The sequence below is a fragment of the Venturia canescens genome, chromosome 11 (assembly GCF_019457755.1).
Source record: "Venturia canescens isolate UGA chromosome 11, ASM1945775v1, whole genome shotgun sequence".
Lineage (NCBI taxonomy): Eukaryota > Metazoa > Arthropoda > Insecta > Hymenoptera > Ichneumonidae > Venturia > Venturia canescens.
In genome coordinates, this window is record NC_057431.1 from 3,799,806 (window position 1) to 3,827,346 (window position 27,541).

Genomic DNA, 27,541 nt, shown 5'->3' on the forward strand with positions numbered 1-27,541 from the left:
CCTTCCGGACTCGTAATCGCTACTGCTTCGAATCGTTTCATCTTATTTATTTTCTCGCCTTATTTTTTTTTTCTTCGTCGTATTTTCTTAATACACATGCACCCCAAAGCAGCATACCATCGTCTCTGTTCGCTTACCTCACAATATTTTTGGGTCACTCGATACCGAATCTCGCTACATATTAGAGCATATAACGCGGCCGTTGCATCAGAGAAATTCAAAAACATCCAGGCATGCATGCACATGCATGCGCGTTGTTACTATACGATAAAAGCCATGCCGCGCATATCCCCGGCGCCGCGCGCGTTCTCGTTTTATTATTTATTATTTATTATATATCCTCGTTGACTAATGTGTCTTACCGCGTGCGACACCGCCGTAAGCAATAAGCCGCTCGGCAGGCTTGCATGCATGCAAGTTGAAAATTACGGAGGCTTTCGACCGCGATGGACCGGCCGCGACAGGGAGGATAGTCGCGCGATTCCTTCTTTAACTGCGCGCATTATCCATGCATAAACGATGATCGACCACAGATCGACGCGGGAAGAGTTCGCACGCTGCGTATGCGGGTATATATATGACACGATCGACGAAAAAGTGAAACAAATAGAGATACGATGCTCGTGATCCGTCGCGGCGAGTCGCGCACCCGCGCGTCATCGTCTATATATTATCCTTAAAGGAGATCATTCAAAACGTACAGCCGCGCAGGCTCTGCCGCTCCGCTCGTCCCGATCAATTCAATTTCGCGTCAACGCGTCTATTATATAACAAATTAAAAAAAAAAAGGGATAAAAAGAGCCATGTTTTTGTTGTTCGGCGATATGAGGCGGCGAACAGCGTCGTTGCGCGAACTACCGTTTTGACGACGACTATTCGGCGCGCACGCGGTTCGACTACTACTACAACAACGACGGTTCCCATAAGTAAACGAGGAGGAGCAGCAGCACCAGTATACCACCACCAGCACCAGCAGTAGCAGCACCAGCACCAGACAGATCAGACTCGAGAGCCGAGAGCCGAGAGCCGAGAGCGAAACAGATCAGTAGGCCCCTAGGACCCATACCGATAAGACTACATTTGTATAAATCAATGTATAGAGATAGTAGACATATTATAAAAGAGATGAGTTAATGATGCGTTACAACGGCTTTATATCATATTTGTATATACGGGCAGTCCGGATGATAGCGACAAGAAGCCGACGATTGTAATTCGATACCGATATACCGATAACAACAACCTGCGCTGTCACGTTACGCTCATCAGTGCAGTTCCCTATATCCCGGCGTGGTGTTTGTGCGCTTCCATTCGTGTGTGCGTGTGCGTGTGCGCGGTGGGCGCGCGCGCGCCTCTCTCCCCGTGACGTCCCTGACAACGTTTTCCCAAGAAAAAAAGCCCCCCTTTTCAACTCGCAACAATTCGCAACAATTGTACCCGCAATATTGACAATCCGAACCGTGTATATATTAATAGTGCCGCGACGCCGCCTATTTTAATTGGTCAATAACAGCGCGTTCATTCCTCGCTGCGGTGGGCCGCTGTGGTGCTTCGATGGGGATGGGAAAAGGCGCTCGTCGTTATTCATTCATTTTTATTCTAATACGAACGGGATTTTGCGATAAAGTTACCGTTATACATTGACCTTGGAATTTCTACAGATTATCTGCAGATAATACCTCGCCCAACGAAGGAAAAAAAGGAGAAACGTCAAACATCTCTCGAGTTGCGTGACAAAATTTTCGCTTTTTATAAACTCAAAATAAGAATTTTAATGGGAGTCTACGAAAGATTCGAATGAGAGACGGTGCAAAAATAAAAAATTTCGCATATATATATTGTCCGGAAATATAGTCCGCGCGAATATATTGAAAGCTCATCGACGACTCTTTTTATTTCGTTCCGATTGAGTTTTATATTATAATCGATCGCGGGCGCGAGATTATTCGCGCTCGTCGTTCGATCCATCTCGGCTGTCAACCGGATTTTATTAACTTTTCACCGAAAAATAATAACTCCGACTTGGAGCGTCCGGACTTGAAATATTGAACCATTCAGTTTTATTTTCCTCAATTATATATGCGACAATAATTTCAAGCGTAAAAGTGTGACCGCGAGGAAATGAGGCGTTACCAGCAACGGGCCCAAACGGACGTAAAAGGGCGAGCATAAAGGGAGCAGGAGATTAAATAATCGTCATATATCTCTGCGCTGTGTGAAACTCAATATTGAATCATCAGTTTCGACCCAATTATTACCGGCTATTATAATTCAGTTAGTCGAACATATTAGTCGGAATGAAGCGACAGTGCGCGATTGTGCTTTTCGTTGTGTTGGGTTACACGTGGGCGAACAATTCAGTGGACGTGGTGGCGAGTCATTACTCGTTTCCTAACTGTCCACAACTCAAGTCACAGGAATCTCTCGATCTTGATGGGGTAAGCTATTCAACCGCATTATTAACATCGACGTTGCCTCCCTCGATCGGACGAGCAGGTCGCGATAATTACGAAAAAAAAAATCGCCCTCCAATATTCTCGCGCGCGCGCGTGCACGGGGATATATCAAGAGATTTTATTTCTTCCGACAAATTTTGCAAACTCAAACTCCACAGGTTGTAGCCGCAACGGTCACGCGCTTACCGCTCCCATCGCGCCGCTTTATAACACGATGATTAATCGCGCATTCGCTTATTCGGCCCGAAGTGGCGGCGGGGGGGGGGGGGGGGGGGGGGGGGCACGCGCTTTTCGTTATACCAGCATATACGCTTGAGAGGTAATTTCAATGAATCGCGAGAATCGCTGCTAGTATAGTATACTGCTACTGCATGCGCTCTTTTCTACGATATATTATTTTCGCGCACGAGCTTTCCAATAACAACATGACAAATTGCTCTTACGATCTCGTTATACGCAAAGAGGCAGAGCTTATGAAAATTTCGCCTCGTCGCCGTAATGCCGCGTTCAATGATTTATTATACCTTGGAGGGATATAGGGGCGGAGTATGGGGCAAAGTGGCCCACTTAAGGAATTTAACGAGTTTTGTCGGGTAGCACATGGTCATTTACTTATTTTTATGTCCCCAAACTGATTCCATCTCATTATTGCTCGAATTGTGAAAAAAAAAAAAATTTTGGGGCAAAGTGGCCACCCCCTCAAATGCGATGAAAATCGATAATTGTCACTTCTGGTTAAATAGACGTTGGAATTGACTGTTCTCGCATGGAACATTGAAGGATGCGATAAAACGAAAAGAAACGAGGCATAGTACGAACCCTCCTTCGACAGGATGAAAAAAAAATTAGTCAGAATACTTCGATAAATTTTGCCAAATTTTTTTTCATACCGAAAACGAATATCCAGCCCACTTTATCAGATAATAAATGATCTTTCGACTATTGTTGAGTCTTAAAACTCTTTGTTCATCCTCTTTTTCCTCATTTGGTCGAGAAAATTTTTTGGAGCAAAGTGGCCACCCTCTCAAATGCGGTGAAAATCGATAATTGTCACTTCTGGTTAAATAGACGTTGTAATAGACTGTTCCCGCATGGAACATTGAAGGCCGCGATAAACCGAAAAGAAACGAGGCATAGTAGGTACCCTCCTTCGATGGGATGAAAAAAGAATTAGTCGGAATACTTGGATAAATTTTGCCATTACCATTGGCAAAAGCCCGTTCTTATCGGGGGCAAATCGTGGGAAAACCGCCATTGTCACGAGTCTGTCGTATCGCGCAAATCTAGTGAGTAAGAAAAAAGAGATCATGAAAAAAGAAAAATTCTTGTCTGCGGCGGACGTTGCGTGTATTTTCTGCGATCAACTTCATTCGCATTCCTCCAAAGATTGAATTCGCTGCGAAACATGCCTAAAATGGGCGCACACCTTGTGCGCAGGTGTTGATGAAGATCAAGTCCATTATAAGTACGATTTTTGTCAATTAAAATAAAATAGACATTTATGAGTAATTCGCAAAATGATTCTCACCCTCTGCCTCAAATAGCTATCAATTTCTCAAAAAACATAGAATTCTCACTGATTCTGTGCCCCGCCAGAAATCGGAATTGCGTGAGTGGCCACTTTGCCCCAGAATTCAAAAATGCCCCAAAAAAGTGGGTGGCCACTTTGCCCCATGTTCCCCTATATATCGCGAGAGCGATCCTTTCGATCCTTTCGACTCTCGCTCTTACATATATGTCCGCCACGCGGAAGAATCCCAAAAATCAATTTATTTGTTTCGTTTAATCGTGCGTACCTAGATAGATGCGTATGTACAGATTCGAAATATCGCGGCGGCGTATCTCTTGAAATATTTTTTACGATGAGCGTGTTGTTTGAAAAAAGAGAGAATTTGGGCGTTATTTGGGTAGGTAGCGTGTGAAGTCGTTCGATGCGCCGCTGCTTCCTTTCCTTCGCGGCCCCCCCTCAAAACTCGCATCCGTATTTAAAACGCGCGCCCAACGTCCAAATTATCTCTTTTTTTCGAACGCGCAACAAATATTTCAAGAGATATGCGGCGATATTTCGAAAAATTCGAGTATCTTCCTGCTCCTCGGCTTCGGCCAATTCGCGCGCGCGTTACAACTTTTTACGCTCCAATTTGCACCAGCAGCAGGAGCTTTTAATCCTTGAATTATATACGTTACACGAAATTGTAAATTCCCTCACAACAAATTTATATCCATGTTCTTGAGCGTTATTTGAGCGGTTTGTATTTCCAGGCGTTTTTATGAGATTTGGGAGCAGGGCATTCGTTGACGCGAAACAAAAGTTTCTGCGGCGAGGATATGCTATACGGTAACATAAAAGGTGCGGGCGCACGGTGTTATTCATAATATCGTAATAATACGGGGAGTGGATCCATCCCCCCGGTGGCGACGTGAATTATTGTAAAACTTGGTTGCCTCGCAGGTCGAAAAGGTTAACGGAGAAGACGCGGGCACGCGCGGATAAGAGCGCGGAAGGAAAAGGATAATGAGCATATAGACGAGGAAGAAAAAGGTGAAAGGTTAAGAGAATAAGCTTGGTCGTAGCGGCGAAAGAGGATCATATATATTCCGGCCGCCGGCCGCGTTGCGGACGTCTGAATTCGTCTGCCCAAACGACATTAGCAACACCCCGCGACGCGACGAGAGCGCGCGCGCCCCGCGCGACGAGTCAGAGACCCGCGGTGGATGACAGAAGAAGCAAAAGTAGAAAAAAAAAGGAGCCGCGCCGCGAGAGAGAAGAAAAACCAAAAGTTACGGAGGGCATTCGGTGAGTCCTCCGCCGCACACACGCACGATGACTCGCTCGTTATTAACAATTTCCTTTAGGTATAACACTTTCATCTTATAGAATTCAGCATCCGGAGTAGTTTATATATTTTTCTTTCCAAGAGCACAACGACTTTTCGAGCCGAGGTAAATCGTGTACGCGCGACAACACTGAAATATATACATAAATTTCCCCAGATATTTCAATGACGCGACAACATGCCACAGGTGGCTGCTCCGCTCCTCCGAACGCGGCTTGCATGCTCTCTCAAAAAGAAGCCTCTCCTTCTTCAACTAATAAATGCTGGCTTGTAAGAATACAACGTCGCGAGCGAGCTTTCTCCTATATTCGCTCGAAAATTTTACATTCTATGGAAACTTAATCCCGCGGTGCGTCGAGCTGTCGTGTACAACGTACACAAGCATCGTTCAGAGTTTCCGTTTAAATACAAAATATAATAACGTTCCCTATTATACTGCTTGCGTATACGCTCGTATCTCTTGTGCTCTCGACTCTCGTTAGCTTCCTGGTTTCTCGTGCTTTAACCGAGCAGCAGGCGCGTCACGTCCCTAATATTTCTCTCTCCCGTTGGCTATATTCCACTTGCTCTTTATTTGGCCAAGAGAAGGGGCGTCGCAGCGGCAATATGTCGTCGCCGCCATACTTTGGCCTTTCGAATTCAGTCTTCTCACCGCGCGCTTCATCCTTCATCCCCTCTGGCGGTTCTCCGTCAACATATGACTTTTCCTATTGAAAACTTGTCGCGAATACTCCGCCGCTGCTATTGCGAGCTCGGAGCGCGCTCGGGCTTTCCTTCAACATTATAGGTACTTTCAAATGCAAATTACGATGTCACTTGTTTCGCAATTTCCCTCTTGCTCCTTTCTTCCATTCCGCACATCTTCCGCGTTTACTCATCTCATCCAAACTCGCATTATTCGTATATATACTCCCTTGATACTTTTCAACAAACAGCTCGAGCCGCGAACTCCCGAATAATTGACGGGAATCAAATGGAGCAGCGAATTAAGATTGCGAATTTGTTTCGCAACGCGGATGATAACCGCGCGCGCGCCGTGCGGTCAAGGATTTTGAGCGTCGCACGAGTTGGACGAATCATATATAGCTAGTACTCATATCCTGCTTTTCCTGCGATACAATACTTTTCTTGTTTGTCGTCGATATATATACGCTTAGCGCGATACGCGAAGCCGCGTATAACCTATGATTCGGAAACTTTCACCCCAACACTTCCATTTCATCGAGTACCATAAGCGTATCGTAATACGTTTTTATATATACTTTGTAACGCGTATACCGATGTATTTACGCTTTTTTTGTTTTTCTCAATACCTCTTTGCTTGCATGCTGCTGCGGGAAGCGTAAGCACCCGGCGGCGAAGCCATTTTCCAAAGTAGCTTGGAGGGTCGTCCTCTCTTGTGCGCGAGCCTCTTTCACCCGCGCCACTTTTCAACGAGACACTCTCCGCCGGTTACCTCTCCTCACACCCTACCACCAATCTTTTCACCTCTCTGCCTTCTCTCTTGCTCGTTATCGCCTCAACTTTTCTACACTTTTGAGCTTCTCCGCATTAGGATTTGAGCTTTTTTCCATCTCCTACCCGAGATATCCTCGCCGCCGCCGACACCGCTGCCACCACCACCGTCGATACGCCTCGCAACGTAACGAAACTATGTATACTTGCATGTTTCCGCGTGCGCGATCAACGTCGACCCTCCCGCGGTCCGCTTCATCTCAATAATTTGATTCATTCGACCAGCACCATCTTTCGGCCTCCATCTTTTCGTCTATCTCTATTTTGGGTAAAAAATATTTGTTGGGCAATTATCTTTTTTTGCGCATTACGCTGCCCGGTTGGCTTAAAACAATATATTATATTATTTATAAGTAAAATAGGGTAGCAGGTCGGATCGCCGGTCCCGCTGATAGGGACGCCGCAGCAGGGATTACAACGTACGTGACATCGCCCGCCGGGCTTCTCTCGTATAGCAAAGTTAGAGGTACTCGTGGTGGTTCACCATATTCTGCATGCTCCGGACTCCGGACTTGGACTATCCTGCTTGAGATTTGCAATGTCAACAGCCGGCGCGCTGGCCAAGGTGTGCGATAACGAAGGATCAATATTTCTAAATCGCTCGATGTCACTCCCCGGCACACGACGAGGCTCCTCCGCATCATCCTCCCTTTAGCAATAACTTTTAGCAACTGTCTCTCGTAAACCTCTGTATATGGCCAACTTTTAACATTCCGCCCACCCCAGAGAGCCAATTTCCAATTCGGTCGATAAACTCTGTCCGCCGCGACTCGCTCATTCCGCACAGGACCACATGTAATCGCTTATCAAACTGATCCGCCGGAGCTAGCAGCTTCGTCGAACGGATTCTCAACTTGCCCAACTCTCGACTTGACACATCACCCGCGAATATGCGTCTATGCGTCGTACCTATATTTGCATATCATCCTTATATTTGCATATGTCCTGAATAATTCCCCTTATCCGTTACCGCAGCTCTTCTTGCGCACATGTGCGCAAAAGGCTGAGAAGCAGGTAGGGGAACATGGGGAAAAGTGGCCACTCATACGGAATTCCGATTTCTGGGGCACAGGATCAGTGAGAATTCTATGTTTTCTGAGAAATTGATAGCTACATATTTGAGGCAGAGGGTGAGAATCATTTTGCGAATTACTGATAAATGTCTATATCAATTTTATTTTTATTGCCAAAAATCGCACTTATAACGGACTTGATATTCATCAACACCTGCACACAACGTGTGCGCCCATTTTAGGCATGTTTCGCAGCGAATCCAGTCTTCGGAGGAATGCGAATAAAGTTGATCGCAGAAAATGCAAGCAACGTCCGCCGCAGACAAGAATTTTTCTTTTTTCATTATCGCTTTTTTCTTACTCAACTAGATTTGCGCGATACAACGGACTCGTGATAATGCCACGGGTTGCCACGGGTTTATCCAAGTATTCCGACTAATTTTTATTTCATCCCATCGAAGGAGGGTCCTCCCTACTATGCCTCGTTTCTTTTCGGTTTATCGCGGCCTTCAATGTTCCTTGCGGGAACAGTCAATTACAACGTCTATCTATTTAACGAGAAGTGACAATTATCGATTTTCACCGCATTCGAGGGGGTGGCCACTTTGTCCTAAAAATGTTTTTTTTTTTCAAAATTCTTGAAATAAGGAGGTGGAATCATTTTTGGGACATAAAAATAAGTATAAATGACCATGTGCTAACCGACAAAACTCGTTAAATTCCATAAGTGGGCCACTTAGCTCCATACTCCCCTACCTAAATAAAGTTTATAACCAGCTAGCTCGCGCACAATAAAATGCATGCCCCTGGGGCCGCGGCTAGTTCTGACGAAATTTCATAAATCAAAGGTGCACGACAATTTTTCTCTCTCTCCCTATATGGGAGATATACGAAATTTTCATATTTCCAAACTTTGTCACAAAACTCTCCGTCTCTCTCTCTCTCTCTCTCTCTCTCGTCGATTATTGTTTCGGGAAAAATCCCCTGGGCGCCAGTCGCTGAGCGACTCGACGAAAAAGAGAAAGAGAAAATGTTGACCGGCTTGGCTGGCAGCGGGATGGGGGTGGGCGAAAGGAAAAATAACTTGGAATCTCAACTCACAATTTGACGTTACAATTTAAAAATTAGTTGAACACTTCGTTTATTCGTCTATTTAATTAACAAATTTTTCTATCGCTGGTGAGAATCTTAACGGGACTATCACGCAATTCGGGGAAAAACGTCGCGAATCACATTCACACACGATCGGGATCCTACACACTTTATAATCTAATCTCGAGCTCGTTCCGTCCTGTCACAGCGCTACTTGTGGTCAGGGAATTCTTAGATGGAAAATTACGATGTACTAATTATTTACGGGATCAAAAGAAATCACCGAGCCCCCGTTAATCGGTTACTCGGCCGAGCTGTTCTCCCGTCGCACGCGGAAGCGAACCTTATCCACTCACACTCTATCTCACTCAAACTTACTCAAATATTCCCGACTTTTTCCCCACGAATCCTCGCACAATTATCACGACACGGAGATTTTCGCGCACCGCCACGCCAAGCTACACATTTACTCGACTTTTATTTTAACCCTCTCAGACCGAGACCTATTTCGCGTTGACGGAAAATGATTCCCTTCATAATTTTATCTCATAATACTTTCTAGTTTCCGAATCCATTGTGACATTTCGGTTTTTTTGTTGGGAAATATGAGATTTGGAATGTTCGCTGCGCGCAGCACCAGGTTCTTGGGGAGCAAAATCAGGAAAATTTACGAATGAATCTAGCACCGAATACCTTAAATACATCATATTAGCTTCCCTTTGAAAGGAAATAACGTTTGGTGTACGAAAAGAAAATGTATACCCACTTTTCTTTTGCGATAACTAAAGCACCTTTTCACACAACGCCAGCTCAACATGAAACGCCGACTTCATATTGATATTTCGATGAGTTAAAGCAGTTTATCTCTTGGTTTAGGAGTATCTAAGGTGCAATCTAACCTTGCTTCATGGAAATAGGCAGTTAGAACCCCGACCTTACTGACCGATGCAGTTTTATTGGGCCTGGAAGCGCGTGTTGCGTAGAAGCAACATACGGTCCGAGAGGGTTAATACCGTAAAGCCCACTTCATTATTCTGGAACGCGGGAACGAACAAAAAAAAAGAATACAAAATCTCAGCTTGAAAATCGCGAGGCGAAGCCGTCGCCGTGACCATATTTCTCGAGAGGTTTCGGCTCTTTTGACGGGATTAATTGAATTTAACTTTCTGATACGACGAGTATACAATTCGCCACGAAGACAATAATGTTCGAATAAATTCTTCGAGAGTTCATCGATTACAGATCAATGAAAGCAGAAAGCGGGAACTTACAGTCACACTACTCAACTCTCGAGATCTCCACGTCTGGCTCGCTCGATACTTCACGAAAATCTCCCTAGATCGATCGACGCAGTACATCTTTGGTCCTATACCTCCCCTCCAGCCTCCCGTACGTTAGGTGACAGGTGCATCACTTTAAATTTAATAATGGGCGTTAAACGGGGCCCCACAATTTCGCGGGAATCATTAATTCAAAATTATATTGCATAATTCTTTTGATGTTTAGATAACCCCTGGCCCGTATAAAACGATGATTATGTTATTTGACGGCGGAGGAGAGTTTCTCGATGGTCTTCGGCATTTATTTCGCCAGATACAATAATACAAATTTCGTAGACGGGTTCGAGACTCCTTTTGACGGGACTCCCCTGAAGCCACGGTGTACGGCATCGCTAGCTTCCAGTAATTTCGAATTTTGGATATTCTCGAACCTTCGAAAGCATTCCACGACGGTTTAACATGAGCTGGTGCGTGTGTGTTGTTTATGTGACTGTGTTGAGTGTGTTGTTTCCTTCTTATATTCGAATTCTCCCTTTTGGCTTTCGGGACGGCTCGCATGAAAATAATTAAAAAAAATAGATTACGTAGCTTAATTTCTCTTGACAATTTCCTTCTTTTTGCCCTATAAAAGATTTGCGTGGTCGTGTATGGTTGAAGTGCAGAGCGAGCGGGACGGGTATCCTTCTTCTCGGTCATTACACTTGGAAATCTTTATTTGTGACAATTCGAAAAATAAAAATTGTCACAATATATATATATATATATTGTAATGTAACAGTACGGTTTCGAATTAGAGCACGCCGTTACGAGTAAGTTTGAGCTTTTTATTATAGTAAAGAGCGGGCATGAAAGAAAAACAAAAGTAAAATGAAATTAGACTGAAAATAGCAAATTATTTATTAAATTCTAAATGTTTCTTGAAACAAATTACAAAAATTCATGATTTTTAGTGAGTGATTTCGCTTTTTGAATAATTTAATTAGCTCAAAATGAAGAATAATAACTGATTTGAAATTGTCTCGTCTTGAGAATAAAGAAAATGCTCAGGTTTTAGAAAATTAATTTAATCAATTGAATCGCCACTCAGAAAACAATGATTCGTTGGAAAAGAATCCACCCAGAGATCTCGAAACGGAACGAAATCGAATGAACCCGGCCCTCTTAGCGTGAGGAGGAAAGGTGTTGTTTTTGAATTCTGAGTGGGATAATAGCGATGTTATTTTGCTCTTTGTTTTTAGAGCTATTTTTATAATGAGCGAAAATTTTATGTTTCTTTATTCTCGTTTTTATTGGCGAGTTTACGTGGCGAAATCCTGAAGCAAGACTGGAGTTTGATATTTGCGAGTGCGAGTCAAGCTCTCCAAGATTCGAGACGCAACTGCTGGCTCTTTGTTAGCTCCAGTGAGCGTTATTTCTTTAGCGATGAGTCTAGCGTGGCGAGATTCGAGACGAGACTGGCCTCTGGAGCTTCTGTACTCGCACGTTTTTATACTCTCTCGTACAAAGAAAATAATAATAATAATAATAATAATAATAATAATTCTTTTGGACTTTGTCCCTCTGCGTGATTCGCTGCGCGACTTAATCTCGAACCAGGGACTCCCACTCTAAACTCTCCCATTGGTGCGATAACTCCCCCGCGTGAGTCCCAATTGGCTGAGTCGAGCTGCAGTCACACTGCGCATGTGCATGAATTTAATAAAGTTTAATAAAATCAATTTTTATTCGTTTTATGCACAGTCCGTGTTTTTTTCTATTATTTTATTTTTATTTTCAATTAATTTTCTCAACAATAACGCTTTTATTCTATTTTAATTCATATATTTGCTCAGGACTGAGTTTATTGCACGTGCCTGTGAAATTAGGTCATCGCGCATGCGCACTGTGCACGCTTGATCTCACAAAGAAAAGTTTTCTTAAAAATTTAAATGATTTTACTCTGAAATCTTCATCAAATTGTTAAAAATATGTTTCTCTATTGATCCGCATTAATTTTCTGAACAAGAAAGGTTTGTTTAATTAAAATTTAATAAAATCAAGAATTTAGAGAATCTAGGGGATTTTTGAGAAGCGAAATTGAGTTGGCTGCACTGGAAGCACCTCGCTTCTCCCCTCCCGAGCGATGCTTCGCGAAGTGGTAAAGTCACAGTTTTCCAACATGGCCGCGCCGATGTAAACACTCGTGCGTGCCATGTCGTCGAAATAAAGTGTTTGAGAGTGTGTTTCGCTTCAATATATATAAATATATATATATGCGCGGCGCGCTTCATCGCGCCCGCGACTAATTTCACCGCATCTACCAGCATCAGCAGTTTATTATTCGTTTAGTCGCATGCACGTTCACCCAGAAGAATGAGCAGATTTTTTTCTCTTTTTCACGTATGTAAACGCGAATAGAGAGAGGACGATATCACGCGTTTAAATATATGTGCGCGCGGTATGTAACGGTCTATTTTACCGAACGCACGCGGGCCACGCGCCATACTCCGCTCCGCTGCCCAGCGACAAAACGTCGACGAGGTCATAGTCATTTCGAAATAGGTATATCGTGAAAATATCGACGCTTCTTACCGGTGTACACACGATATTCGAGCAGGCCATATTCAGATTTTAACATCAGATTCATATGCACCGAAACTTGGAAACAAATTTCGTGCGACTCATCTCTCTCTCTTATCACCGGTTCAGCATTTTTACCGTTTACCGTGCAAACTTGGCCGACAAAAAGCCCCTATGAAAACACGAGGTGTTGATACCGCTTTCTATATATACCATGCAGCAGCTAGTCGCTTTTATAAGATATTATCAGACTTTTTCAAATCTATAACGCGATATAGCTCCGACGAAGCGTTTCTTTTATTACAAAAGCAGCAGATTCCGCGCCAGTATATATAGAAACATATAACGCGAATAGCAGGCTTCGCGTCATCATACTACTCCGATCCAATAATCTCATCAATCACGACGATATTTATCTACCATTATATAAACGGGGGTATATTAATTCAAAATTTTTAATATACGTACCGAGAGAAAAAAAAGAGGGCTTAGCGAATCCCGAACGAATCCATCATTTTATTGGATTGCGTATCGTCGACGATCGGACAAACAGAGTGAAAATTTATTATAATCTTTTTGATCAACATGTAATACAACATTGAGATGTCGTTTATGCTGCCGCATATATGCCGATATCAGTATATACTCTATTTTCCGATTCGTCAATTCCATGCACTGGGAAATACGATGGAATAACAAAAGTTTATCTTTCCTGCTTATGCCCTCGGAATTCTCGTTCCAGCACTTTGCCCCAAAATTCAAAAATGCCCCATAAAAATGGGTGGCCACTTTGCCCCATGTTCCCCTATAATAAAATCCCTATAATAAAATATAGGTACCTCTGTCCGATTATTCATCAACAATTCATTAATTCCTATATTTACATCGTGTAAATAACAACGACGACTGTATATTCTTTCCTCCGTGCATGCATTTTTAGTTTTATTCCAACAAACGTATTAGCATTAAAATCGTTTCTCCGACGTTATTCATTTTCCGCATTATATTGAACCTTGTTTTTTTTTTTTTCCATCGTTGGTCTTACTCCGCCTTGTTTCTTTCTTTCAAACGACATGGGGAAAAAAAAAATCATTTTGCTTTTAGAAACGTATTTTGTTTAAATCATGCACGCCTATTATATATGATTATGATGAAAGAGTAGGATTCAACAGCTTCAAAACGGTTGGCCGTTCGCCCAAACGATGCGCCGCGCGCTCTGATATTTTTTTCGTCAATTTGGAAAATGAAGGAATAACCATAGCATAGCAGGTTAGAGGGCGCTGGCCCTTTTATCCCGGTCGATTGCCCGCCCACCTTATTTTCCACCTCAAAACATTTTCGTACTTCCAGCGGAGCAGAATTAACGATGGGGCGGGGCGGACAAGAATAACGCTCAATCACGTTATATAGCCCGCAAAAAAAGGAGTCTATAATAAAAATTGTAAAGAAATGTGAAGATCGATGGCCGGATGTCTTGCTTGAATTGAAATTGAATTGAGCAGGCAGCTCGATCTTTTGGCACATTGTATACCACCCCGTGCGGTATTTTGGCGATGTGCATGATCGTGTGACGCTCCGCACCCACCTCGTATACCAAAAATTGCTTACTCTTCGCTTCCTCGCTTCCCCGCATTATCCGCGCAAATCCTAGTTTTTTTTTTCCCCCTCTCATTCGGAAAACGTTTGGCGCATCACCGTGCCATGCCGCGAGCAAAGATTCTCTCCCGTTCCGCGACGACCGCGGGGGGCGCCCCAATTTTCAATTTATTCGATATTCTTCTTCTCGACTCTTTTCGCGTTCAACATCATCGCGTATACACTCGTTTAAAAATCGTGCCAAGCCGTGTAAATAATAATCCTGAATCCTCGGACCCGAAACATCGGAGCCGATTGATTTAATTTTCCGGTACGTCGGATATGCGAACGCGGTTAAGAGCCTTCCCGCGCGACGACGGAATTGAATATCAAAATTCGCCTCAGACTGCATTCTGGTCGTGCGACGCGCGCGCTCGCGGATGTCCCCTGGGATAGTAATAATGTGTGGAAAAATAAGCACTTATTGAATTCATCCGATCGTAAAATATTAAATTTCTATGCACTCCGCGCATATGCATTCTTTTATCAAATGTTTTTTTTTTTTTTCTCCCTGGAATAGAACTATAATGTTAGTTGTATTTATGTACGACGTATGCACCCACGTGTACCAGGACTGGTGCGGTAAATGGCAATAATCAGTCGACTGATTCATTCTTCTCTGCCTCTTCCATATTTGCTGCATTTATGAAAATAATAATAATAATAATAATAATAATAATAATAATAATAATAATAATAATAATAATAATAATAATAATAATAATAATAATAATAATAATAATAACCGACCAACGCGAAAATAAAAAATTCTCACACTCCGGAGTCTCATCTATATGCAGTTAGTTTAAAGAGAAACTCAAAAGTTCACTTGCGGCCCCGTGCGGATTGAAAATTTTGTCTCGCGCGGTACGTTGCCGAATGGAGGGAAATTGGTATTATATATATATATCGCGATGCGATGGCTCATATCACAGGAAATTGCACGACGAATCGCCGCGATGTTCGGTCATCCGACATGCATATAAAATCGAAAAAAAAGCGTTGCTTTTTTATTTTTGGAGATGACGAGGTATCGGCGGAACCGAAACAGGGAAATGGCACACGATCGGTCCGTAATAGCGCATACTGTATACATATATATAGGAAAAGTAATGCGTCGATAATATTCCAGGACCAATAGTCTCTATTGTAACAAGATTTTCCCGGGAAGGTACGATCTGTCCCTTCTCGGCTCACTCACCTCGCCTCGCGCTGCTCTCCGGCTACGAGAATGAACTGGGTGCCAGGTACCAAGTACCGTCGAATTAATCGACTTGATTGTCGTCAATTCTCGTGATGGTAACGCAACGCAAAATTAAAGTCTAGAGTGCACGAGGGGAGCGAGTGACCGAGGACGGTCCGACTACTCAGCTCATCTGAGATACAAAAGGTAGAGGGGGGGATCCTTGGGGCCAAAGTAGCGGTCACGAAACACAAAAGAAATAGCCCACAACAAAATATAACATTCGAAACAGTATGTGTCATTTATTCACAATTTTTAGCGGAAAACAAATTATACAGGAGAGAAATACGAGATCGCCAATTAATGTTCAACAAAATAATATTTTAGGAAACGATAGTTTAGGTTCGCCAGTTAAACGGAACAAGATAATAATTTGGAGAAATAGTAATTTTAATTCGCCGTCGCGTTGGCCCTGTTCACAAGTAGGTAACTAAACGTCGCCAACGACCTACCCGAGTTCGCAAGGTAACTACAGGCAATAGGTAATAGGTAATAGGTAACTGCTATGGCGGAAATTGTAACGCATTGGTCACTAAGGCAGGGTAGGCAACAAAGTGACCACGGCGAGACAATTCCAGGTAGATTACGCGGGTGTCGTAAGTAGCGCAAAGGCAAAAGGTAATCGACACCTGGTAATTTACTACCCAATAGTTCATCCGCGAGCTAACCTACCACACGGCGACAGGAATCACAAAAGATAGAAGTCCGCGATTTTGGGACAATGCACGGACGCAACGCGAAAGACAAAAGATAGGCGAAATTATGATCGACGACGGAGAATGACGCAATTTTACAATAGAGTACTTCAAAAGAGGTAACAGAAAATACGTCGATCGTGAGACAAGCAATAACGCAATAGCAGGTACGAAAGAATGCGCAATATAAAAGAAACGGGAGAAAAATACTGAAAAATAATGCCTTGAATAACCGCCGTACATCCCGAACGCGACAATGAGAAAGAGAGAGACACAACGAAAACATCGCGCGGCTAGCGCGCTCGCTAGGGCTCTCGACATGTGCAGGGAGAGAGAGACAAAAGAGAACTCAAACTGTACTGCGCGTAATATTCAGCGCTTTATCAAAACTCGAACGAATAATCGTTCAGACTATCTTCGAAATCAGATAATAATGCATTGAACCAGATTAAGAGTGAATCCCCTGATAGAGTTGAGCGTCTCAATAAACTACACGAAAAATAATGGAGATTGGGAAGTAGCGGCCGCAATCTCACTCGCCACTTCGCCACACAGATCTCCCTCAAAGAAAAGGCCACCAGGCAACAAAACTCAAAGAAAACCGGAACTAAATTCCGAAACAATACGCTCAATTCTACCAAAGAACCCGGGGAGAAAGAGTAGTGGGCTTACCGAGGAGATCACTCGTCGCACCCGAAGAAAAGACAAAAGAGGCCTAGATGACTGCAGACTCGGACTTCTGACTCGCCGGTGAGGTGATCGGAACAAGACTCCTTGTGCGAACGAGTGGTCCTCAATATTCGGCGCCATCCCCACCACTAGGCCCGCGAACCGCAGCGCTCACGACACGCTAGGCGCGAGCCAGAGCATAGGCTCGTAGTTCACGCTTTCGCGGGACTTCAAATTAAGAAGCGCCACGTCGGTAATTTGCCTCCCTGTTGCTCTTACCTCTCCCGTCCGTTTGAAACATTCCTCCCGACTTAATTGCCGTGATTCGAGTGCCTTTCCTCTTGGGGATCCGGCGGGCAGCTCTGAAGGACCGAGGGGAGGCCTCCCTCATGACTTCGGACGTCTAGAAGTCATGGTGGGCCCACGACAAAAACCACCAGGCAAAACAGCACCTTGGCTCCAGAAAACTCCCCCGAATCCCACCTGACGAGGCGCCGTATCGCACGGACCGTGGCACCCGAATTTACGGTGTAGCGGACGGTGTAACTCTCGGTTACTGCAGCGGGAGAGGCACGGGCGGCGTTCAACGAATGGCCTATGCCAGCGTGTCCTCTCAGCCGTCCACTGGTCGAGAATGATGCTCGTAACTCGAAGACGGTGTGGGAGGGTGTTTCTCGCGAACGAGATCGGGTCGAACAACAGCAAAGCATCGTCACAATAAAAGACGGTTCGCACCCAGTCGCGAAGGCGACACCAAATATCCCAAAACGACAATGAAATTTTACTTTAAATAAACGTCAGATTAAATCCAAAAATAGACAACGAAATTCTCTGTAAATAAACGTCAGATTAAACTCAAAAATAGACAACGAAATTCTCTCTCTTCCTGCCACGTAGGTAACAGGTAGCTAAAACTAACTAAAATCTCTCAAATCGGTAATGTAGGCGGTTTTTCGAACTTAATACAATAATTACGCACTAATGAGTCCGGCTCCGACCAACACCCGACGAGTCGAAAAGTCGTGGAAAATGGGCCGTAAACCCGGTCCACTGGTCGACACAATTCGTACGAGTGGCGGGGCAAAATGTCACGTCACACTATATAGAAGAAACAACTCAATACCGTATTTTTATTTGATATTGTGGGAATTTATTATAAAATAAATATACGCTATTTCTTTGATATTGTCGTCGATCGAAAATAAATAATTATTATTGCACAAAGTGTAAAATATACTGTAGTAGTATATTGAACAGGGGGCTGCTCCATTATTTCCGTGCCGCCCGCGTTCGCCCGCGTGAATTTTATCCAATTCGATTGTCATGCGCCAACTGTTCGCGGATAGTCAAGGACCAAATTTCCAACGGTAATAAAACACGTTAGCGCGCGCGAATGAGAATATTTATAACGTAATACCTGTTTCGTATGCGATATCCATCAAGGGTTCGTTTGGCACGGCTGGAGAAAAAAGCGAGTCAACCGAGCGCAGGGGCAAATAAACTAATGGAGAAAAAAAACGATTGACAGATGTCTCCGGTATAACGGGGAAATTGAAGGATATTATACAGTCGAGCGATATACGGCGGATGAAAAAAAAAAAAAAACGAAATATATTTTCCGTTGGCAGGTGTAAAAATGTTGAAATAAAGAGCAAAGAGAGCATTATGGATCATTTTAATTTGCAGATAATGGGAAAATGGTACGTGGTCGAAGTGCTGGACCATAGAACGGAGCCTGCAAGGGGAATGAGCGCGACACGAGTGACGGTCGATTCGTGTCCGGTGATCAAACTCAGATCCGACGACAGAGGACTTTTGCGATTACTCTGGAAAGAGGAAGCGGGAGATGTTGAATATATGTTCAGGGTTTCTGACCCGGTCCATGGACCAGGCTTTTGGCATTCCGCGTCTCAGCAAAATGGTAAGAAAACGAGAGACGCTACTATGAATGGGGCGCTACTATCAGCAGCAGCCAACTTTTTCACTCGGCCGCCGCTGCGCTCGCATACGCATCCACCTATTAAAATAATCGAGCAGCACGCGGTGATATAATAATAACTAGTAAATGCGTATGTGAGCGGGGCGCAAGTGCCAGCAGCAGCAGCAGCAGCAGCAGCAGCAGCACGGCTTTGGAGCCTCTGAAGCAAACCCAAAAGACAGAAAAGATGACTTTTGATAGCTGCATGCGAGACTCGTCGCGCACTCGTTGTTGATCGGCGGCTATATTGCAGCGATCCGCACTTGATGCTCCGCACCACCGCCAAAAATAAGCTTTTATATATGTACACTTGCCCCGTAAGACTAGTTTCAAAAATTGTAACGCAAACTGAAACGGTGCGATATACCCCATATTTATACCTATATATTGGCGGTAGATTTGAAACCGCCGCGGTGAAACTGGTGGCGGCGGTGGTTTTTCAGAAGATTTCACCGACCCGACCAAGAGTGTACTATGAAGAAAAAAAAACACCCAGCCCCAAATAACGTAAGGAAATTTCATGGTTTCGCGCGCGAAAATAGTAGACGCGGGCGTATAGAGAGAGAGAGAGAGAGAGAGAGAGAGAGAGAGAGAGAGAGAGAGAGAGAGAGAGAGAGAGAGAGATTGATTGATTGATTGATTGATTGATTGATATTTATTAGCTTTCTCAGCTATTTGTAATACATTTCTTTACATATTTCTTACATCTATATCTTATTTTACTGTAGATACAATGAATTCCTTCGCCATATGCTTAAATTGCACTAGTCGCTCACAATTTTTAACATCAATGGGTAACGCGTTATACATTTTTATCCCTTCATAAAATAAACTTTTTTGTGCACTCCGCGTTTTACGAAAACGTATCGCAATATTACCAGTCTGCCGTGTGATTCTATCGGTATTCATTCCAACAACTTGCAGTTTGCTTTTTATTTGTCTAGGTAGTAAGTTTCTTACAGCTTTGAAAATAAATATACACACATTATAGTTCAACCTCTGTCTTACAGACATGAATAAGTGTAACACTTGTTGCATGTCATCCACCTTTGTATACCTGTCGCATTGTAATATGACTCTCATCGCCCGATTTTGCGATATCTGCAGTTTATTCAACTCAGTTTCGCCCATACCAATTAGCAGCGTTGCACAATATTCCAAATGTGGGGCAATAATTGCTTTATATACCATACAACGGGTATATGCTGACAAGTACTGACCTACTCTATTTAAGAAACTTATTTTTTTCCCAATCTTTTTCAGGATGTATTCGCAGTGGTCTCTAAATCGTAATTTATTATCAATAATTATTCCCAAGTATTTCATAGTTTCCACTTGTTGCAGTTCGGTACCATCTAGGCATCGTACTGCAATATTCCCTCTCACTTCTTTCCGTATACTCCTGAGAATCATATATTTTGTTTTCGTTGAGTTCATCTTCAATTTATTTCTATTCATCCATTTTTCCACTACACTTATAGCCATGTTCATTTTCCTTTCGAGTTCCACACTGCTTTCTCCACTCACATAAATTAAAGTATCATCTGCAAACATTTTAATTGTGCAATCTTCTGGGCATATTGCAATTATGTCGTTTATATACAAAATAAACAACATAGGTCCTAATACAGATCCTTGTGGCACCCCATATACCGTATTTATCAGTTTCGACCATTCATCGTTGAACTTTACCTGCTGTGTTCTATTCTGCATATATAAGAACGGTACCATTCCAGAGCCTTTCCTCTGATTCCATACTGATATAATTTTTCTAATAATATTTCTCTATCTATAGTCTCAAAAGCTCGCTTTAAATCCATGAAAATAACCCCTACCATCTTACCCTCACTTATATCTAATTTCCATTCATCCACAACTGTTTGTAGTGCTGTTTTACACGAATAGTATCTTCTGAATCCTGACTGATGATCTGTTATGGTGTCGTTTGCTTCTAAATAATTTTCAGTCTGTTTTTTTACTACAAGTTCGAGTACCTTCTCATATATCGGCAACATATTAATGAGCCTATACTCACTCGCTTTTTTTGGTTTATCCGTCTTTAGAATCGGTATGATCGTTGAGGTTTTCCAGCTTTCTGGGCAATGGCCCTTCATTAGTGAGTCGTTAATAATATTAACGAATTCATCTTTAATTGCACTAAACCCTATTTTTAAAATCTCACTTGATATCCCCTCATCCGTACCTCTCTTCTTTGGAAGCCCCATGACTATCTTTTCAAGATCCTCTACGTTTATGGTCTCAAAACTTTTCATTATACGCTGATCATCTAGACCACTTCCCACTAGTATTCTTCTTCTGGTCGGGCTTCCGATCACGTCGTTCCCAATCGTATCTACAATACTCGTAATGCTTTTAACATAATATTCATTAAATTTATCAGCTATGTTTTTTCCCGCCACTTCTTGCAATATTTCAAAGTCTATGTCTTCCGATTCTTTTTTAGCCATATTCTCCCCCCTGATTATTTCTTTCAAGGTTTTCCATAGTTTTGCTGGGTCTTTTTTGTTACAATCGATACTATTCTCATAATATTCTTTTTTCTTTGTTCTAATCAATTTTACTACCGCATTCCTTTCAGTTTTTAACCGGTTCGATTCATTGTTTGTCCCATTATTTATCGCTGCTCTATACGCCTCGTCTCTTCTTCCGGCTGCTTCTCTAATTTCATCGGAGAACCATTTCTTGCCTTCCCATACGATTGGGATTTTCACTATTCTTTTTGGTACTAATTTATCCAGTACACCTACTATACTATTAATAAACACCTTTGCCCGTGCATTTATTTCTAAGTCTTGCCTCTGTCGCATTTCGTTTTTCAAAAAATGTACAAATTCTTTCTCATTAAGCTTATTGTAGCTTCTCGTTCGAATTTCTCTATAATTATCCTCTTTTCTCTTTGTATTCAAAGCAATTTTTATCCACGCATGGTCCGTGATTTTTGGTTCATGTACCACCTCTAAATCTACGTTCTTATTAGAGAATACCAGATCTATGATTGTTTGGCTATCTTTCACTATTCTCGTCGGTTCATTGACGTACTGTTTCATTCCTAAGTTTTGCATCATTGTAATTAGTTTTTTCTTGTAAAATGTATCGACACTCATATCTATGTTAAAATCTCCTAATATTACACACTCGTCTTTTATTGTCAGTTCTTCAGTTATTTCTTCTAAAAAACTTATAAACTCTGCATCCGATGCACTCGGTGAATGATATACAACCATTATCATTCCTTTATACAATTGATCTTTAACTTCTACCGCGACGCACCAGCAGTTTGATTTGATTTTACTGATTCTTACCAAATCATGTTTAATATTGTTTCTAATAAATAAAATTACACCTCCCGTATTTCTATTTTCTGCATCGCATCTTATTACCTTGTATCCCGGTACACTCACTTCGATATCCTCCATTTCTTCAATTATTCGGGTTTCCGACAGCGCCACGATTGTGGGTCTTTCCTTCAGAAAAATTTCGTGCTGTATTTCATCTTTGTGTGCCATGTAACTTTGTGCATTCGTATACCATATTATCCCTTCCTTCTGTAGTTGCTAGTCCACCCACCCTGCTCTTCTCGTTTCTTCTAGCGATGACGTACAAGTCTCGGACGCAGCAGCAGCGTTCTGCTCGTGCGTCTGGAAGGGGGTTGACGTATATCCGAATTATCGGTATTCGATAAAAAAAAATAAGAGCTTTCAAAGCCGGTGCCGCGCAGCAGTCTGCGTCGCGCGACGCGTCTTGATAATAATCGAGTCACTACTCGGTTCGATTCCATTGCCACGTAGTACTATTTTCCAATGCGCTCCAATATACCTACCGCGTTTTTATTTTCTCGGCGAGCGCCTTATTACAATGTATCGCCTGAAAATTTACGGAAGATCGGCCCGCAAAATGCGGGGGGCGGGGGGCTACGCCCTAAAACTTGAATATCATTAAACGAGCTTTACATTTTTTTTTTTTTTTTTCTACAGGGTCGCCTTTCCTTCCGCGTACACTTTTTTCGCCTCGTCATTCATCCATTTTTATTAAAAATAACGTATTTATTATATAATACGCATGCGCGGGGCTCTGCCTTTTTCATGCATCAGGTATATTCTCATACGCGTACGACAACTCGTGATTTTATTCACGAGCAGGGACACAATGCATAAAGGAATTTCATTTTTATCGAATGAAAAAGAGGCGGGGCCGGAACGCGCAACTATATAACATCGGCAGCAAGTTGAACATGAATTTCGATAAATAAGCTGGTACCCAGCAGCAGATTTTATTTATAACAATAATGTTTGATTTTGGTGAAATTCTTGCGGATTAATTTGCGATCGGAAGGAGCGCAGCACCATGGATACGGGTTATATCATATCGCGCTTGAAGATAGAGTGCATTGAGAAATGGGATGCTGGGAATAATAAAAATAGTGCTGAGAAATGAGAAAGATGGCAGCGCGGCAAAAATGACGACGACGACAAAGTCCTGCTGGCTCGTCGATGCGGAATACCGCAAGTCGCATTTCGATAATTGAAATCCTTGAGAGCTACCCAACGATCTCGCGAGAATCCCTGTAAAGCGCAGATTATTCTAGCAGAGTCTGCGCGGAGGGAGGAGATAGCCAGCACGTTTAATTCTCACTTTCTATACCCGGCATACTTAATCTCTTTGCCCGACGCTGGTTCTCGCTAATGCCCGTAACGAGCTTTCGAGCTCTTCCCGTAAACTGATATTCACGCGCTTGGCCCATCCAATTAGTATCGAATGTCGTCACTCGTTCGCGACTAAAATTAGAGCTTCGGAATACCCGTTGTATGGTCGTTTTAATTGGTTGGCACGGGATCCTCGTCGTTTCATCCCCTTTAGTTCTACGAGGTACGAGCCGCGCGCGCGCGAAGCGACTACATACCTTTTCTCAAGAGGATGATATAAAAAAACGTGGCTCCGTATTATTGCCGGAAAACATGGATTGCCCGTTGAAAACAACGCGCAACAACAACAACATCTATATCGCGGGCTTTCAATATACGCGAGATATTGAGATCAACGTTAAATCTACGTTGTTCCTGCTCGTGTTAAATAGAGGATCAATTTTGGATTATTCGTTTCTTTTGGTTGCTGAAGAATATTTATGGTTCTTTCATCTGAAAAGATTTGAATGGAAATTTAATGGGATATTCAGATTAAATTCACACTTGTCAATACATAGGTGCTTATTTCGAACAAATTACAGACTCATGATCTCAAGCAAACATTAAACTCATAAATTCCAACGAGGTTTCACAAAATCGACGCATAACTCCAACTAGAATTTTGTGAAATGACTAATACGAATACGAACAGATGTATGATTTGTAGGTTGATAATTTTGCATGTGGATATCGCGCTAACCAATGAAGTAAATAATTTAAACAGAAACGATTACCCGATGTGTGTAGATAATGACTAATAATTGTAACTTTTCACCGTGACCTTTTTAAACAAAACATTGAATAGTCAACTGCGTCATAGTCACTTCAATTGATGACAAACTGTTTGTGTTGTAGTTCAATTTTTATTATTTTCCAATTTCATATGTTTCAATAATCATAATTATACTTTGGCAGGCAAAATTCACATTACAGAATTCACCGTCGATTATATATAGAAAATTACATATTAATTTAAACATTTTTAACAGCTCGCATGAGGAGAAGATATATCTTACCGTGTATTTCAAAGCCACCGGCAAATAAAAATACGCAACGCCCGGCGTTCAAACCCCCTAACAAATAATAATACATATGCATGCATGCGTGCGCCTATATAATTTTCCCTTGTTTTGCAGGTACTTTGACCTTGAAGACATACGCCCAATTCGCTGGTACGGTTCACGTTATGAAAGCTGTAGGGAATCACATGGTTTTGACATTCTGCGCTGGTCAACCGGACGACCAATTGTACACGGTGCTCATGTCGAGAGAGCACATACTCCAGCGAAGCAACATCAAGGGCGTTCATAATCTTTTGGCTCGACGTCATTTGAGTATCGGGAGTGTACGCGAGACTTGCGCCAAAGGTGGAACATCGACCATGACCCCGATCGGCCTCTTGACGATCGGTTTGTGCTGGCTCGTTTCGTCGAGGCTCTATATTCACTCGTCCCAATAAAAACCCTCTATCGTGCGCGCCTGCCTTCATCTCCGCGGCGCGTGCATTTTTCTTGTCGTCCCGCCGCGGAAACCTCGTCGTTATATTCCGTTTATTCCGTTTAAGCTCGACCTTGCCAAGTGCATGGCCGAGCTACGCTTTTTAGCATTCTTTATTAGCCCCATACCTACTTATTTATATTGACCGCCGACAGTTATCTATTCTATAGACGACGATGAGATGGAATTTCATCGCACGCGCGCCCGCGCATCTGTGCTCCGTGCCCAAACAATAATCCCAAAGACGAGGTAATTCCTCTTTATTTAAAAACTCTTCTTAGTATCGAGAGCCCGCACCGCCGCGCAGGAGCGATATATAAAATATAATATAGATTTTATATCGTGCACGTACCACGCTCGATATAAATGTTGAAATTCTTTTTTTTTTTTTTTTTTTTCATCTTTTCCAACTCATCCCGATTCGTTTGACTGAAAATTTTTTGAAGCAGCTTATCGCGAAACTCGGTACAATAACTATAAAATGATAAACGATCGCGCAACGATAATAATATATGACGATATTATAATTATATAACGAAATAGTAACGATATATAATGATTGTTCGAATGAAATTCATGTTACCTCAATTTTCGGTCGTTGCAATGAATTATTCATTATTCAAAGTTAGGATTAGCTTAGTTAGCCCCGAAAATAGATACCCGTTTGAACGAATGCGAAAAGATAATTTTTTTCATTGAAATCCGGAAGCAAGCAGGAGCTGGCTCACCATTGTGTTTCTACATACGCAGCAGCCCCTCAAATCTTTCGTTTCAATGAATATAACACCGATATATTGTAAATACAATCGTTAATTAATATTAATATACACGAAATATGAAAATGCAATCGATATGCATGTGTGTGGAAAACAAATCTATAAAATAAAGGATCTTTACCAATTGCTGTGTCGTCTGTTTACATTAAAATTCCTTCCTATACTGCTATTTCCTTTGATCGCAATTATCGGAGGAAACTGCTCTTCTTCCCATCGCACCCATGCGGCGGCGCATACGCCCAAGTAGGAGAATATAATAACGAACGCGGTTTCTCCTTCAGTTTCAGTTTCAGAAAGGTTTATTATAATGCGATGTAATATAAAAAACTGGGAGCTTGGAATCTCCCCGTGTTCGCGGCCGATTATAAACGCGTACGTACACCAGCCAACTTTATTCATACGCCTTTGTTTATAAGTGCGTACGTATATGCAAGTGTATTCCTAGATGGCGCGAGCAGAGAGCAGAGGGTTCGATGACTAAGGTCAATTGTACGATTAACCCTCCCCGTCTATTCCCCTCCAACCTGCTCCAACTTTCTTCTCCGCACATTTGTCACGTTCCTCCTGAAGCTCCGAAGTGCGGTGACGCGCTCGTCACCGCGCCAACCGCGCTTCGGTCCGATCTCGAGATATTATCGCGGGAGGTCGGTTGTTGGTCGAGCAGAGGCTTTTTTTTGTCATTATACGCAACGCCACGCCCAAAATAAATAAATACGCCAGCAGATATCCGCTCGCTATAGCTCCTACGCGATCTCGTTTACCGCGTTTACCATTTTCCTCCTAATTAGTACCTCGAGTAATTAATAAATATAATAAATCAAAATAATGCGCGGCGATGACACCGCGCCGCCACCGCATATTATATTCGTTGACGTAGTTTTTTCAACGATGGCAATATTTCATTCTACACGCTCGCTCGCTGCTCCATCTTTGTTCTCTAATTCGGCCGCCGGAACGAGTTTAATTGACGAATCAAGCGATACGGCGGAGTAGTGCACAGTCTGCACAGTCGAGTAATACGTAAACTGGTGTTCTCGCGACGTGCAATCGTCCCTCGCTGAGAACGACCACTACTCTGCTTACAATATACAGGGTGTCCCTCTTTAATCTTACACCTGACTTTTCTCGGAAAATATTGCTCGGATCAAATATTGTGTGGAACAAAACTTTTAGGGGTTGAAGGGGGACGTATGATAAAAATTGGTTTGTGGATCCAAAATTCAAAATGGCGGCGTTAGAATGGCCGACATGTTTTTTTCGAATGGAAACATAACTTTTTTTCATCACCAAAAAATTTTTCAGCGCAAAACCAAAAACTTTTGTTGAAAAATTTTTTTGATTAAGTTCATATTTTTCAAGTAAGAACATCATTTTCAACTATTTTAGAGGTATCCAGGATGTACCGCGAAGAGATCTTTAACGTACCAAGTGCAAGTGCGTTTGCGTGTAAGGAGCATATCAACGATTTCGTTGGGACTGAAATCAGCCATTGTTGCTAATTTTCAGAATTTTCCTCTAATTTAAGAACTTTTTAAAATTTCGAGAATCAAGAATTTTTCTCTGATTTCAGAACCTTTACAAATTTTCGATTTC

General features: G+C 42.5%; 2 protein-coding genes across 2 annotated transcripts in view; one reads left to right on the plus strand and one right to left on the minus strand.

Moving 5' to 3' along the window:
* Positions 1-17,013, minus strand: part of LOC122418082 (uncharacterized) — a 30,631-nt gene extending 13,618 nt beyond the window's left edge. The window contains exon 1 of the mRNA XM_043432105.1: positions 16,998-17,013. The gene's annotated coding sequence lies outside the window, so the exon portion shown is untranslated. The remainder of the gene's footprint in view (positions 1-16,997) is intronic.
* Positions 1,052-26,072, plus strand: LOC122418087 (uncharacterized). The gene is made up of 3 exons (XM_043432119.1): positions 1,052-2,438; positions 18,681-18,915; positions 24,812-26,072. The coding sequence occupies exons 1-3, from the start codon at positions 2,298-2,300 to the stop codon at positions 25,132-25,134; spliced, it is 699 nt and encodes a 232-aa protein (XP_043288054.1). The 5' UTR covers positions 1,052-2,297; the 3' UTR covers positions 25,135-26,072.
* The last annotated feature ends 1,469 nt before the right edge of the window (positions 26,073-27,541 follow it).